Below are 14153 nucleotides of genomic sequence, written 5' to 3'. Positions count from 1 at the left end.
ACTAAACTAAATCAATTCACTAGTCACAGGCTATGAGCTAAACTAAGCTAATTAGTTGCTCATGTCATATGCTTATCTAATTGTAAAGCTGCTTTCAGACATGTCATTTTCCTGCTGGCCCCCTTGTAAAATGTTCGTAAAATTAGCGAATGATCAGATTACAGCAGTCGAGTGGGCGTGTTTGTGACATTTCTAACACACGACAGACACACAACTGAAAAGAAACACCAAAAGAAGACAAATATCTCAGGATGAAAATGAGTAGCCATACACGTACAAGACGTAGATGAAGACTTGGAAGGACAGGATTTCGAGGGGTTTTGGCGATGCAGGCCAATGCCGGTGCTGATGCGTAAACAAAAACCTTTGTGATTTCCACCTTGAAATTTATACATCATGTCCTGTCTCCTGCATGTTCTACCTAGGCGCCACCCCTCCCCCGAATGTTTTGGAGATTTTCCTGTTGATGTGAACGCATCGGCCCGGCTGCGTTCTTCATGTGTGAAACTCTGGACCTGTCAGACCCAGTTTTCTAGACTTTTTCCAGAGTTCACGTCTGAAAACAGCTTAAGAAAGCAAATAAGAGCTTTTCCCACAGCAGACTTTGTTTAATGTTGAGATGTTTGTGGCTATCAGCAGGTCTTTCAGTCTATTCACTGTTGCATAGACAAAACACACACTCTTGTAGGTCACCCCTCCCCTTCCTCCCCCGGTCCTTCAAGTCAGACCTGCTGTGTTGGTCCAGTGAGCTGGTTTGGTTTTTATCTAATGTGACTCAGACTCCTAATCTCCAGAATCAGACTCTAATCAGTCAGCTTTGTCCAGACAAAAAGGGGCCAACATGAGCCAAAGAGGACCCTGAGGCCTCCCTGCTGTGTCTCAGCCATAAAAGTGTAATTTCTAGACAGGACATGTCCTTTCAAGTTGGTGGTATGGCTGAATGGTAAAGGAATCACCACAAAACTATTTGGAATCTGGGATTCTTGTTTTTCATTATGATTTTTTTTTTGTTTTTTGCATTGTGTTTCTCCAGCCAGACGGATCCCTGTTAGAAGAAACATCAGGGTTTCTGCAGATTTCTACAAGTTAAACATAAGACTTTTTAAAACGGTAAAAACTAAATCAGAATCCCAGCATTACTTACGCTTCCCCATAATTAACGATAAGGTAAAGTAGCTGATTAGAGAACAACCCTGCAAACATCTTGTTATATCTACAACTACAGATAGAGACAGCCGCCAAAACATTTCTAAAACATTTCAAAAATAACTAATTTGTAAGCATAACAGAAGTGACGTTAACATAATTAACACTTACTTAAACATATGTAAGAACTAGTGGATCATATTTAATCGCCTAAGATTTAAGGGCTAGAATTCAGATTAAATCAGATTACATATATACTGAAATATGTGAGGAGTGTGGGGATGATACATTTATGTGTTATCACATGTCTTTCTGTCCCACCAGAAACTCTGTGGCTGATGAATCCTGATGCTACAACTCCTGACCTTACAAATCCCTCAGTCTGCCACCCTGCCGTCCTGCCATTATCTCAGCCTCACCAGGTTCCTCCTGGCAGGCACAGATGGCGAGCCCATTCGTGTGCAAACCACAGATCGAGCTCCGATTGTCCCCGATGACTGTCTTTGTCTAACAGTAACGCCGCTCCCCTCAGCATAAGAAAGGGGCCAGTAAGTAAGCTAATTTACATGTATTAATTAAGGCTAATAATGAGCCCAGCATGACGCGGCATTTCAATGCATTCCTCTGGTATTGTGCAAACTCTGCGGAGCTCCCTAGGTTTGCAGTCTCACCCATTCAGAAGGGCCACAGATTGTTGATGTGGGGGCACGCGATCAGATAAAGGACTTAAACACACACAAAACCAGGTCACCATACACATGCAAGTTTCCCCTCCCTCACTGACACACACACACACACACACACACACACGCACACACACACACACACACGTGCTAATGAGAAATAAATAAAAACCTGTTAATTACAGTTACACTTAAATGAATTAAAAATGCAAATGACCACAACAGCAAAAATTAAAAACAATACATTTATATAATTACAAATTGTAAAACTGTACAGTTACAATAAGTGAAGTATAAAAAAAAACAAACACTGAAGTGAATAATTTTTCATTGAAAATAAAGGTTTCACCCACAAGGTGCACATATAAGCTAAAATGCACAATCATGTAAGAACATTTACATTTAATTTGATCATATAAATATTTATGAACTAAGCACTAGAAAAACTAAGTTTACAAAAGTATGTAAAACAGACTCTGGAATGGTTTTAATCATTGATGCTCGTTGTTTATGTGTAAATGCTTACATGGTTGTTTCCCTCTCGTACCACAGCGCAGCTAAGCCAGGGAACCATGAAAAAACAGCCGCAACCTCAGCGCATTAACAGCAAAGTGTATTTCTATAAGAGCTTGTTTTCTTTTCTCGTCCTCAGGCTTCAAACGCTGAGCTGCAGTGGCTGTTCTCATTACCTCTTTGGCTTGAAAGTCCTACTACAGGGACCTGGCCTCACAACGAAAGCCAACACACATGGCGAATAAAGACATGGTAGAAAAAAAAAAAACATGTCAAGGGCACAAGGCTCTCCCTCCTTAATTGTACCTGAAGGGAAATCCCTTTAAATAGTAGTTGGCAGAGGCAGTGAGCTGGCAGGCAGATCAAACAGTCACCGAGCAGAAGCCCTATAAATACATCACATTCACTCGCCTCGCTTCAAACGCCGCGTCGTCCCCTGCGCTCGTCTCTGTGAACCCACAGAGACGAGCTGCGTTCATCATGTTTCACGAGGAGGACACTGTCTCTCATCTCGAGCACAACGTTTCGCTTTGCTTCACATCACCGGCTGTGCGTTCGCTCTCATCCTCGCTCCACAGCGACTCAGACGAAATTCAAAACAGGGCCGCTCTGTTTGTTCCTCGCGTCACGCCGTAGACGTTTCGGGAGCTTTGGTTTTCTTCACGTACACCTCTGACGTCCCACCGGGCACCAGATGACTGAAGCCGCTCCTGAAAGAGGCCAGGAGGCGCCCTGCGACAAAACAACAAAACATGCACACACAAAAGAGAAAGAAAGCCGAAGAATAAGAACCATGTTTAACACGTTTGCAACATCAATTAAGCAACATGCTGTGACTTGATATCCTTAATAACTGTGTACACGGCAACATTTAAAAGGCTTCATCAAAAGATTAAAGAATTTGTGGCTCAGTGTGTTTACTCCGCAGCCTCAATCATGTGACAAACTGGATTTAGTTAGCAATTCCGCAAACTTATCACAGAGCGTTTCCAGTGTTTGTGCATGAAGCCCATTTGATTCGTGTTATCTGTTTATGTATGCGAGCTGTAAAACTGTATTTAAGACCGAGCTTCTTGAGAAAAAAAGAAAATCTGACACAATTTGGGATCAGATAACAGATCAGAAGAAAGAGAGGAGTTTATCTGCTGCTTTTACATACCCGTCCACGTCTTCTGTCCGGTCAGGGTGAAGCTGTTGCACTGCGAGTGGGAGTTACAGATGTACGCCGCCTCCCTGGCGCTGTGGACCGACAGCACGCAGCCCTGCTGGCTGTAGGACGGCCAGCAGCGGTACTCCACATTCCCGGAGGTTCCCATACCTCGGATCAGGGTGTAATCTAACCACAGGAGACACAGAGATGCCACTTCAATGAAATGAGGTTGCTGAAAGATTTTTGAAGCCCTCTCTGGGGGTGAGATGAAAGTTTAATGATCCCCGTGGGGGACACTAGTTCAGCGCGGCGCAGAATGCAGAGACAACTGATAAGAAGTTGAAGAGGAGCAACAAAGAAAACATGTAACTGAAGAACGTCCAAGCAATTACTTAGCTTATGATTGACACATTTAAAGTAAAGATTCAACTTTAGGATGATAAATGACAAACATTACTTAAGTATAATATATATTCCTAACAAAAAAATTCCAATGTCTTATGCATGTAGGTTTAGATTTATCTCCCTTTTCTGTGGCCAGTTTTAATGACAAAGGGATGCATCTGAAGAGACTGAATAATAATGATTTAATTTGCAATACTCACAATTATTTCATAATCATTTGGTCTAAAAGAAAATCCCAAGACATGTTTTGCTTGACTTAAGTCCAGAACCCAAAACCAGTTTCACGCGAGCAAAAGAAAAGCAGCAAATCCTCACAACCGAGAAACAGAAACCACAAAACCAAAAAAAAGGCCACATAGAAAACAAATGTTGCTCATTATTTTTCATCTTTTTCTTTCTTTCACGACAATGAGGAACATCTATTCTGGTCTTTGTAAAATGAAAAAAACACCAATTTAGGCTCTCGTCTCACAAACAGTTGCTCTGCACTTAAGAGAGAAATAACTTCACCTTCCTCTTGCCAAACATTTGTGTTCATTCATCATTATAATTCTCCCAGTCAGACTTCTGGTGGATCTGGGCTTAAATCATCTGCTACACATTAGCAGGAGCCATGAGAAAGAAGTACACACACACACACACACACACACACACACACACACACACACACACACACACACACACACACACACACACACACACACACACACACACACACACACACACACACACACACACACACACACACACACACACACACACACACACACACACACACAGAGAGAGAGAGAGAGAGAGAGAGAGAGAGAGAGAGAGAGAGAGAGAGAGAGAGAAATGGACAAAAGCCTAGTCTGTGAGTGAGCGTATGGAGGAGGCGCACTGTTACAAACTGTTAACCTTCTTAAATGGCAGGACATGTGGTGTGTGTGTGTAGGGGTATTGTTGAGAGGAAAAAGACGCGAGGTTCTACCTTCTGGTTCTGAGAAAAGCGAACAAGGAGAAGGAGTATTTGGACGATCCTCCTCGGGGGAGAAAAAAAAATGAGGCCTGCCGGGGAGACGCAGGCTGTCGGGCCTCAAACGTTGCACAGACAGAGCCGGATAAATGTAAGCTCTCTGTGTATAAGATGAACAGCAGGAAACAGTGTTCCCTTTGTATTTATATATAGAATCAGTATAATAAATCTACTGCCATGAATAAATTCATGTGCTGAGGACATACTGTACATAAATTTGATCCTTGCAACATAATTTTGTATTTGCAGCCGTCTTTATAGAAACATATTTACCAGATTCTTTATCCAATCATTGATGCCCTCAGCTGGAGAAGTTACATCCACATTACCAGCGAATCTCCATCTGTCAGCAATTTCAAATTAGGACCTGGTACGTGATCGGCATCTTTTTTTCCCCTCTACACACACGCACATTCATGTTATTACACCGTGTTCCTCTTTGAGCTGTGTGGCCATTTGGCTTCTTTTATCAGGCTTTGTGTTTGTGTGTTTGGCTGCGATTCTGATTTTTTTTCTCTTCTCATACGAGACGTTAGTGAGCTCATGGTTTTTTTTTCTTTGGTTTTTCTACTCTGGTTGTTTCATCACTTATAGGAATAGTTTGACATTTGTGGAGATTAACTTCTTCGCTCTTTCTTTGCAGAGTTCGACGAGGAGATCAAACCACATTAATAGCTGTCCGATAAATATACAGCTACGGTTACCAGCCGGCTAGCTCAGCACATAGAGTGAGATATGTGTAAACAGTTAGCCCGGCTAGAGCTTTCAGCGAGCTCGTGTTTATTCGCTTTCAAACATGGTTCTGGCTCTCCACCCGTTTCAGACAGCTCCATCCGTCCTGAAACGGGTTGGCTCAATTACAAGCATTCATCTACAATGGCTTGGGTTGGAAAGAGTAGCGCCACTGGAGCTGTTTCATCAACAACCAAAATGGCTGCTGCTGCTTTGGAGAGGTTGAGTCGGGGATAGAGGTCGTATTAAACAAACTGGATGGCATGTTTATTATCCTTGAAAAGAACAAACACACAGCGTTTGTTGACACACTAAAGCTGCTTTCACACACGCACTGAAGTCCAGAAGGGCTGTGCGTGAGAATGCAAAATGTCTGAGTCGGTTGCCTTGGACATTTTCTAGAACTTTTCCTGCCAGGCAATGTCCGGAATATGTCAGAGTGAGCGCACCTGAGAATACAGCTGGAGTGTGGGGGCTCAAAACTGGAAAAAACTGAAATAATACAAAAATCTCATGGTGAAAAAGAGGTGCCATACACGGAGAAGATGGCCACTAAGAGGTCATACTGAAAAGACAACAAGATTCGGGAGCATTTGGTGATAAGGTCCTACGCCAGTGTCGATGTGCTTCAGACAAAAAACGTGATTGCTGCCGTGGAATTGATCCGTGATGTCCTGCCTCCTTCATGCTCCACCCAGGTGCCACCCCTTGTCATTTTCCCGTATCTGACCTAAACAATCTCCTGCTGTATTCCTCATATGTAAAAGGTGAACTCCAGAAATTGTCCAGTACCAATTTTCAGAGTTCAGTCCCTTTTACCAACATTTTTTTGTTTTATGCTCAGATTTTTGTGGCTTTCAGGAGTTCTTTCGGTCAGACTTGCTGTGTTGGTCCTAACATTTTCCAGAATCTATATCTGAAAGTAGCTTCTATGTCACGCAGCTCATTGCTCTGACTGGCTGCAGGTCTATCCAATTGCGTATAGAAGCGCTTTGGTCTGGGAATGCTGATAACAGCCCTTCGAAATCAAGAATGTACTGAGAAGTTCCAGACCACATACAAATGCGACACTCTGCTGATGCCAGGCTAAGGCCTGCTCTATCCAAAGTGAGAAAAAAAAAATCCACTTATCAACACCTCTCAAACACCACAAATAAACATTACATCATACTTTATTTGTTTAAATCCAAAACAATGTAAAACTACAAGCTGAGGATTTACTTGTCCAAAGCCCATTGGCACCAGCGTTGGCCCTTATAGTCTAAAGCTCTGGAATCTTGTGTTTCCAAGTTGATCTGTTTGTCTGTGTTTTCTACATGTATGGCTCTGTTTTTTTCTTTGGGACTGGCAGGACAAGTTCCAGAAAATGTCCGGAGCAAGGGAGTCAGACGTTTGCGTTCTCACATCCAGCCCCTCGGATGTGAGAAATTCGGGAAGATGTCCAGAGTTCAGCGCCTGGCTGAGAGCAGCTTTAATAAAGACTTGTCATCAGCCAGTAGAGCCTCAAACAAACAAGATATAACATGTCTATTTTTTTTTCCTGCTACGGGTATATGCATATTTTTTCTGAACAGAGCCAGACCTTTTCCAATCAGCATGATGAATGAAAATAGCTGCTGCAACCTTTAGCTGTGTTTTTACTGAAGTATATTTCCCAGTGTCAAACTATAAACAGAGCTAAACTAAGTTTGACTAAACAAAAATTCCACCCAGTTTGTCCAGAAACTACTTTGTTTCAACAAGAACCAAAATATGGCAAAAGAATATACACAATTCTCGAGGTCTTATCACACACACACTCAGCAGCAGCAGCGTTGGCTCACGGCACCAACTTGTTAAACTAAAACACTCTCTCTCGATGTCAGCCTCAGCGCCCAGGCCTCTTTACCCTGAATGTGTGATTAAATTCACAAAGCGCTGCTATATAAACAGTCCAGCATCTGGGGGACGGGAAAAATCTCACCACAGGAACGCGGGCCAGTCATTCTGTTATTAATATTTCATATGGCGGGAGGGGTGAGGGGCGCAGGAGCGGAGTGAGCGGCGGAGAGTTGGAGAGAAGAAATGTGAGGGACTTTGTATGTCCATTTAAAGGAAACAGTATGTTGACTAGAGTTTTTCATATAAGGAATTCTAAAGTTGAAGAAGAAAATCTCTATAGTCGATTTTAGACATGAACTTTAGACATTTTCATGTTACATGTTTGCTTTTCAAATACGAAGAATGTAGCAGGAGATTTTCCAGGTCAGACGCATTCACAAAAACAGGAAAAGGGTCCGGAACATTCAGACGTGTTAATTCCGCTGCAGAAATCATGTGTTTATGTTTATAGCACATTGACATCAACGTTGACCCTTATGACCAAAACCTCTCAAACCTTGTCATCTTTCCAATTTGAAATTTGTTGCGTCCTTCGCATGTCAGAAACGTCATCAACATGCCGACTTGCTCGCTGTGAATTTTCTGGTTGTGTACTCACATAGTGGCTAGCAGGTAAAGGTTTGGAGTTCTGCTTATATAACTTTTCTGAAAGGCAAAAAGAACTAAATCATTTTTTTTCTTCTGTAAAGAAAAACTGGATGTAATCCCAGCGCTGTTTTGTTAAATGAGGGCCGACTGTGCTCTGTGAGCCGGAGACATGCAGGATTAATCCCACTTTGTTGCTCTTGTCCTTTCATCCCAGCTGCCTAATAAACCTGTCAAAACAGCCTGAACGGGAGAAACACTCCCCCCCCCCCCTTTCATTTTTCTTTAAAGACACATAATGAAGGTGGTGAAGGCTGAGTTTTCTCGAAAGGTGAATCAAAAAAAAAAAAAAAAAAAGGCGAAGCGTGCGGGCCCACTGTACTTTATAAAAAAAACAAAAGCGACCTTCATTCCACAAGCTCGTACCTCTGATTACTGATGGAGGCAGGTTGTCCAGGTGCAGGCCAGACTTGTAGAGGAGGAGGACGTGTTCAAAGGCCTCCAGCGTCTGATTGATGTCAGCTTTCAGCTCCCCTGGACACATACAAAGCATTAAGTCTGGTGAGAAGATCGAACTGACAAGATGCGTCAAGTCATCCAATATATATATATGATTTATTTTCCACTAAGCTCTCCTGTCTAATCCTCGCTGTGTGATCTCAACAGATAACAACTTGTATTCATTACGGTGTTACACGGCGCGGGGCACTTTGCCGAGGCTCATTAAAAAGAAGCACGTACGCCGGGACACTTAATTACACGCCTCCAATAATGCCGTGATTTACTTTCTGATCTTCAATAGCATAACGGCGTCCCGTCATGTCGAGACGTCTCTAGTCCTTACCTGTGGAGTTCATGATGTGGTCTACCAGGTGTGTCAGGCCGGGCGGGGCCTGGTGCGGCAGCAGGTAGGTGAGAAAATACCTGGGGCCAAGCAGAGACAACTCACTCAGACAGAGAAACAGACAAGCCCCATCACATAGTCCTCACAGAACATGACTTGTCTCACATTGGTGTTAAAACAAACAGTCCATAAAGCTGTCAAAAGAAATCCGACGGATTTTTAAAAAGGGGAAACTCTCCATTTTTTCCCCACTGGAACTACTTATTAGTTTATCACATCCCCTCCATCTAACTGCAAATTTTCTGCTGGATGTCTTTACTGTCGAAAAACCGTTTAGGTGTCAGCTCGGCCTGTATTTAAGGAATCATCCATGTGGCTGCCGCTCCGTCCATCCGTCACACATCCATCACCCAGTAAAACTGTCACTTCTTACCTATAGGCGTTGTAAATGTTCCTCTTCTCATTCAGGCCCTCGCACACACCCCCAGCCGAGCAGGGCAGGGTGAAGTTTCTGTGAGGGAACTGCAGGGTGCAGTCGGCATCGCTCCGACAGGTGGTCTCCTGCGCGCTGGCGTCGTCCAGGTCCGTGAGCTTCAGCTCGCCGGACACGGTGACAAACTGGCGGGGCTGGAAGTCCAGCAGGGCGACGGAGCCCAGAGGAGACTGGGAGAGGAAGTGGAGGAGCCTGACCAGGTCCAGACAAACCTGAGGAGAGAGCACATGACGAAACCTGATCAGCTGGATAGTTTGTTTAACTGCACTCAATTTCTGACATGGAGGAACATACTGGTCTGGCAACTAGGAAGTAAGTTAAGTGTGGATGTGCTCTTTTTTGGCTTTTTCTATCATTTCAAACTTTCTTGAACAAAAAAACAGAAAAATCACATTTCAAGATGTTATCGCAGGCTCATTTCACATTGTTTTTAAGCATTTGACATTTAGCTGCATGCAATGATTATTACCTTCACATTTGTTAACAGTCACTTCCAACACTATGATCTTAATTAAATATACCAGAAAAAAAACACCAAGCAGGTTATGTTTTCACCCCCTGTGCAGTTGTTTGTTGGTTTTGTCGGAAGGCGGATTGGAAAATAGCATTTACTTTCTTTAACATGGCAAGATTTAACATTTTGGACGTTTTCACCAATATCTCAGGGAATAAAGCTTGGATTTAAATGAAAAGAAACAGGCATATTTAGAAGACTGATATATATGAGCTTGCAAATCTATATTTGGTGCAGCTTGACTAAATTTGAGGGGACCTTAAAAAATGTACTAAATTAATCATTTGAGCCATTATTTATAAATCCCATCATGATTTCCTGAAGCAAAGGTTGACTTTTTTTGGAAAACAAGTCAAACATCCAAAAAATTAAGAAGAAAAAAAATGAAAAACAGCAAAAATTCTCACTGGAGAAGCTAAAATAAGTTTTTATTTATTTTGCTTAGAAAGTGATTACTCCACTATCAAAAGGTGTTGCTGACTTATTTTCTGCCAATCTCAGATTTGATTAATTGACTAATTTAAAGTTTTGCCAGTTGAATCAATAATGAAAGCAATAGTTATATTTTCTGGTATCTTCTTCCAATTTTGTCAAATAAGAAGATTTTTTAAATGTCGAAAGCACTGGTTGAATCCCTCTTGTGTTTTTTTCCTGAAAGTGACACGTCGGACAATATAATTACGTTTCATGAAAAAGCTAAAAATGGTCAAAAACATGAAAAGTCAAGTCTTGCATAAACCAGAGTTATTTGCTTTTAAGATGTTTCCCCGACCACATTTGCAAACCATTTCCTCGGACTGTTTTTATAGTAGCCTTTTAAATCCTATAATAAAAACAGAAAGGGAAAATAAGTAGGCCACTACAGGCAAAATAAAGGCATTAGCCACGCACTGACAGAGCATGAAATGATCCTGTCACACTGCAAACATAGCTACAGTGTTAGGTAATGCCGCGAGTCTCTCGGACGTCACCCGGTGGGATCGGAGCACTGTAAAAGCAGGGTTGGGTGAAACCAAACACCCGTGGATTACTGTAGCCTGCGCAGATGCAACGTAGCTGAAAGGGGCCGAGCAGCTCGAGGGGGGGTATTATGAACGGCTGCTTGTGTGATGGAGCAAAATGAGGCCCAGAGTTGCGATGATACTCGCAGACTGCCATGTTACTGCTGCTAATCCAGAAAGAAAACATGTACGCTCCCATGCTTCTCTGCCCCCTGCAACTCATTCCCTTTCTTTCTCTTTCAAACACAATCATGCGCAAAGACACACACAGCCACACACAAACACACACTCACACATACTTGGATCCCTGGAGTGTGAATTCGGCCTGAGTTGACTCCCACTGTGAGCATACCTGGGATGGGGGTTGAGCTGAAGCTCCCTGTGTGTGTCTGACCTTTACCAGTCTAAACACTCACCTTGTCAGGACCACTAGACCTCACTGGGAGCAAAGCCCAGTGCTAATGAGTCGAAACTTAATTTCTGAGGTCCTGGTTAAGGTTAACGATATGTGAATTGTGGTAACGGTCAGGCATGAATTGATTATGGTTAGAGACCTATAAAGTAAGGGATAAGGTTTTTGGTTTGGCTGTCCTGTGTGTGTCTGAAATTCCTCGCCTCCAGTGGATTAACTCCAGGACCCATCTCCATTTTCAACCTCAGCCTGATCAAATACACTGAGTGGCAGATGTCGGACCTCCAGCGATTTCAAATGTCCAAGACCCCTCATCTTTTCTGCTGAAGAAGAGCGAGGGCTTGCACATGTGTGTGTGTGTGTGTGTGTGTGTGTGTGTGTGTGTGTGTGTGTGTGTGTGTGTGTGTGTGTGTGTGTGTGTGTGTGTGTGTGTGTGTGTGTGTACGCGCGAGTGACAGAGAGTGTGTGGTGCACTGTACAGGCTAAATGACAGGGCGTGCGCATCAAGAGCTAAAAGAGAGGAAGCTGACGGGCTTACCCTGAATCTGTCCTCCCAGGGGCTCTGGAGCAGCTGGATCATCTGGAGAGGATTCCCCTGCTCCAGAATGACTGTGACTCTTCCTCTCTCCGCTCCTCTTCCTCCCTGGACACTCGAGTCTCCTGCACAGTGGCCTTTGAGCTGTGGAGTGGAGAACAACTGGAGTTAGTCGTGGTAAAACAGAGAACAAAAAGATATCAATAACCTACTTTTTCTCTTTTTGCTTTTAGTTGTGCAGAAATCAAACAAAGCAACAGGCGGAAAGTTGTGTGTGTGTGTGTGTGTGTGTGTGTGTGTGTGTGTGTGTAAACTGAGAGGACACGGTGTTCTGCCAGCCTCACTCGCTGCAGCTCAAACTTGTGACAATAAAATCACATTATAGCCAACAGGGGGAATGTGGTCCGTACACTTGTGAGTTTAATCGAGCTGCCGTGCACACTGCTGTCACACGACCAGTTGGACGCGGGCTACAAACCCAGCCGTTTAGTTCAAACTAGTTCTAAATTGGGCTGTAATGGTTTGAGTGAATAAGCGCCGGGGGTTTCAGATGCAACCAGGGATAGCAGGGAGGACAGAGGCACATTGTCAGCTCTCGCCAAACTGGACCCAGAGGTCAGAGTGGGGTCAGCGAATTTAATTTAATTACATGGGAAAGTCCTGCAAAGCCAATGAGGCCTTTCTTTGACTCCGCTGTGTGTGAGACAAAGGAAAATGTGAGCAGTGGTGCGTGGATTATGGAAAGTCTTAATAATATTCCATCAGTATTTCCAGGGTTGAGCGGTGGCCAGTAGCTCCTGACGTCCCACACATTCCTCAGCCGTGCAATGAAATATACTCTTTAGAATGTTGTTTGGGTTTTTGAACTTTAACTTCACAAGTTAATGGATAATTTTAGTATTTCAACTGATGCACACATGGAAAACATAGGTCACACTTCAACTATATGACGTTTGGATGCTGCAGCCTATGTAACATTATTTCTTTCTCTAAGAGCTACTGAATATCCCCTGCTCGCTGATCACTCTTAAGGCCACAGGTTGACCTCAATTTAAAATAAAATATATTCTCTACGACGTTGTTTGGGCGTTTGGACTAAAATTGAACAATTTACTGGATTAATTAAGTGTTTGAACTGATGCACAGAAGAAAAACAAAGGTCTCACTTCACCTTTATGACGTTTGGATGCTGCAGCCTCTGCAACAGGACTATTTCTTTCTGCAGTTTGTAGGAGACGAGCTCCCGGCAGCCTTGCGGGTCTTTAAAATCCTCCACACACTTGCCCATGTCTATTCCCTGCTCGTTGACCAGTTTTAAAGCCACTGGTTGACCTCCGGCCAGATTCACTTTGACAACCAGTTTGGTGTATCCAGAGCCCAGGACCTCCACAGCCTGCATGTCCACCAGGGAGTCACAGCCCATTTCATCCATATGCGCTTTCCTGGAGCCGTGCGTGATCTCATTCCACAGATTGTAATCCACAGAGGAGTCCAGCTGGGGAGAGAGTCGGGTTCCCTCTGACGGTTCATCCTCAGGTAACAGCAGCGGAAGGATTTCTCTGCGCCTCTGTTGGAGCTGGTAAATCAACGCCCCGCGGAGCTGCTCCTCATCAGCAGCAGAAACAGTCGCGTTAGAAAAGTGCGCTACTCTCGCTCCGTACTGCTGCACGCTGCTGACCAGCAGTGACACGAGGATCGACAGCACCACGAACGCCAGGAGCGCAGCCGCGCGTAAAGAGTTGCCCATCTCGGGCATTGCTCCTCTCGCTGGCACGGCCTCAGCGGCTGGAGAGAGGGGGGGATAGAAAGGGGGCGCACGGCCGCGGGCTCCGACGACCACTCGCTCCAAGTGGAAGGAAAGACTCCTCCTGACTTTGGAGCAGGAGAAGTGATCAGCTCCTTGTTTCCACCTCCACCCGGAGAGGAACTCCCTCTGGAGGTGTGTCCTGTGCGCTCGTAACTTTACACCCGCTGAGACTCTGCAGGAGAGCTCAGGCCCGCGTGCACAGGCGCCTCCATGCTTTCACTTCACTTTTTCAGTCTACTTACACGGTATACTTGCTTATTTATATGTCTCATGATAATCCAAGTGTTTTTATTTAACAGTGACACAAATAAAAAAGTCATTTGTTTACCTGAAATGTGAGTCAAATATAATGTTAATGTAGTTTTGTTAGTGTCCTGATTAATTTAATCTAAAGCTAGTGGTGTTATCTGGTTACATTTCAGATTTAACATTTTGAT

General features: G+C 43.8%; 1 protein-coding gene across 1 annotated transcript; it reads right to left on the bottom strand.

Moving 5' to 3' along the window:
* Positions 1–2466: 2466 nt before the first annotated feature.
* Positions 2467–13835, bottom strand: pkdccb (protein kinase domain containing, cytoplasmic b). The gene is made up of 7 exons (XM_034576813.1): positions 13081–13835; positions 11913–12053; positions 9388–9659; positions 8955–9034; positions 8537–8644; positions 3502–3678; positions 2467–3074 (listed from the first exon to the last, which is right to left on the bottom strand). Exons 1-7 carry the CDS (start codon positions 13663–13665, stop codon positions 2968–2970), a joined length of 1470 nt encoding a protein of 489 aa, XP_034432704.1. The 5' UTR covers positions 13666–13835; the 3' UTR covers positions 2467–2967.
* Positions 13836–14153: the final 318 nt, after the last annotated feature.

The sequence above is a fragment of the Hippoglossus hippoglossus genome, chromosome 22, assembly GCF_009819705.1.
Source record: "Hippoglossus hippoglossus isolate fHipHip1 chromosome 22, fHipHip1.pri, whole genome shotgun sequence".
NCBI classification, from domain to species: domain Eukaryota; kingdom Metazoa; phylum Chordata; class Actinopteri; order Pleuronectiformes; family Pleuronectidae; genus Hippoglossus; species Hippoglossus hippoglossus.
This window is presented reverse-complemented; position numbering and strand designations above follow the sequence as displayed.

Excerpts from the sequence above, each read along its gene's own strand:
- pkdccb (XM_034576813.1), bottom strand. The coding sequence starts at position 13,665 with ATGCCCGAGATGGGCAACTCTTTACGCGCGGCTGCGCTCCTGGCGTTC. Across the intron at positions 8,645-8,954 it reads CCACATCATGAACTCCACAG|GGGAGCTGAAAGCTGACATC; the intron begins GTAAGGACTAGA and ends GTATGTGTCCAG. Across the intron at positions 3,075-3,501 it reads CGGACAGAAGACGTGGACGG|GGCGCCTCCTGGCCTCTTTC; the intron begins GTATGTAAAAGC and ends GTTTTGTCGCAG.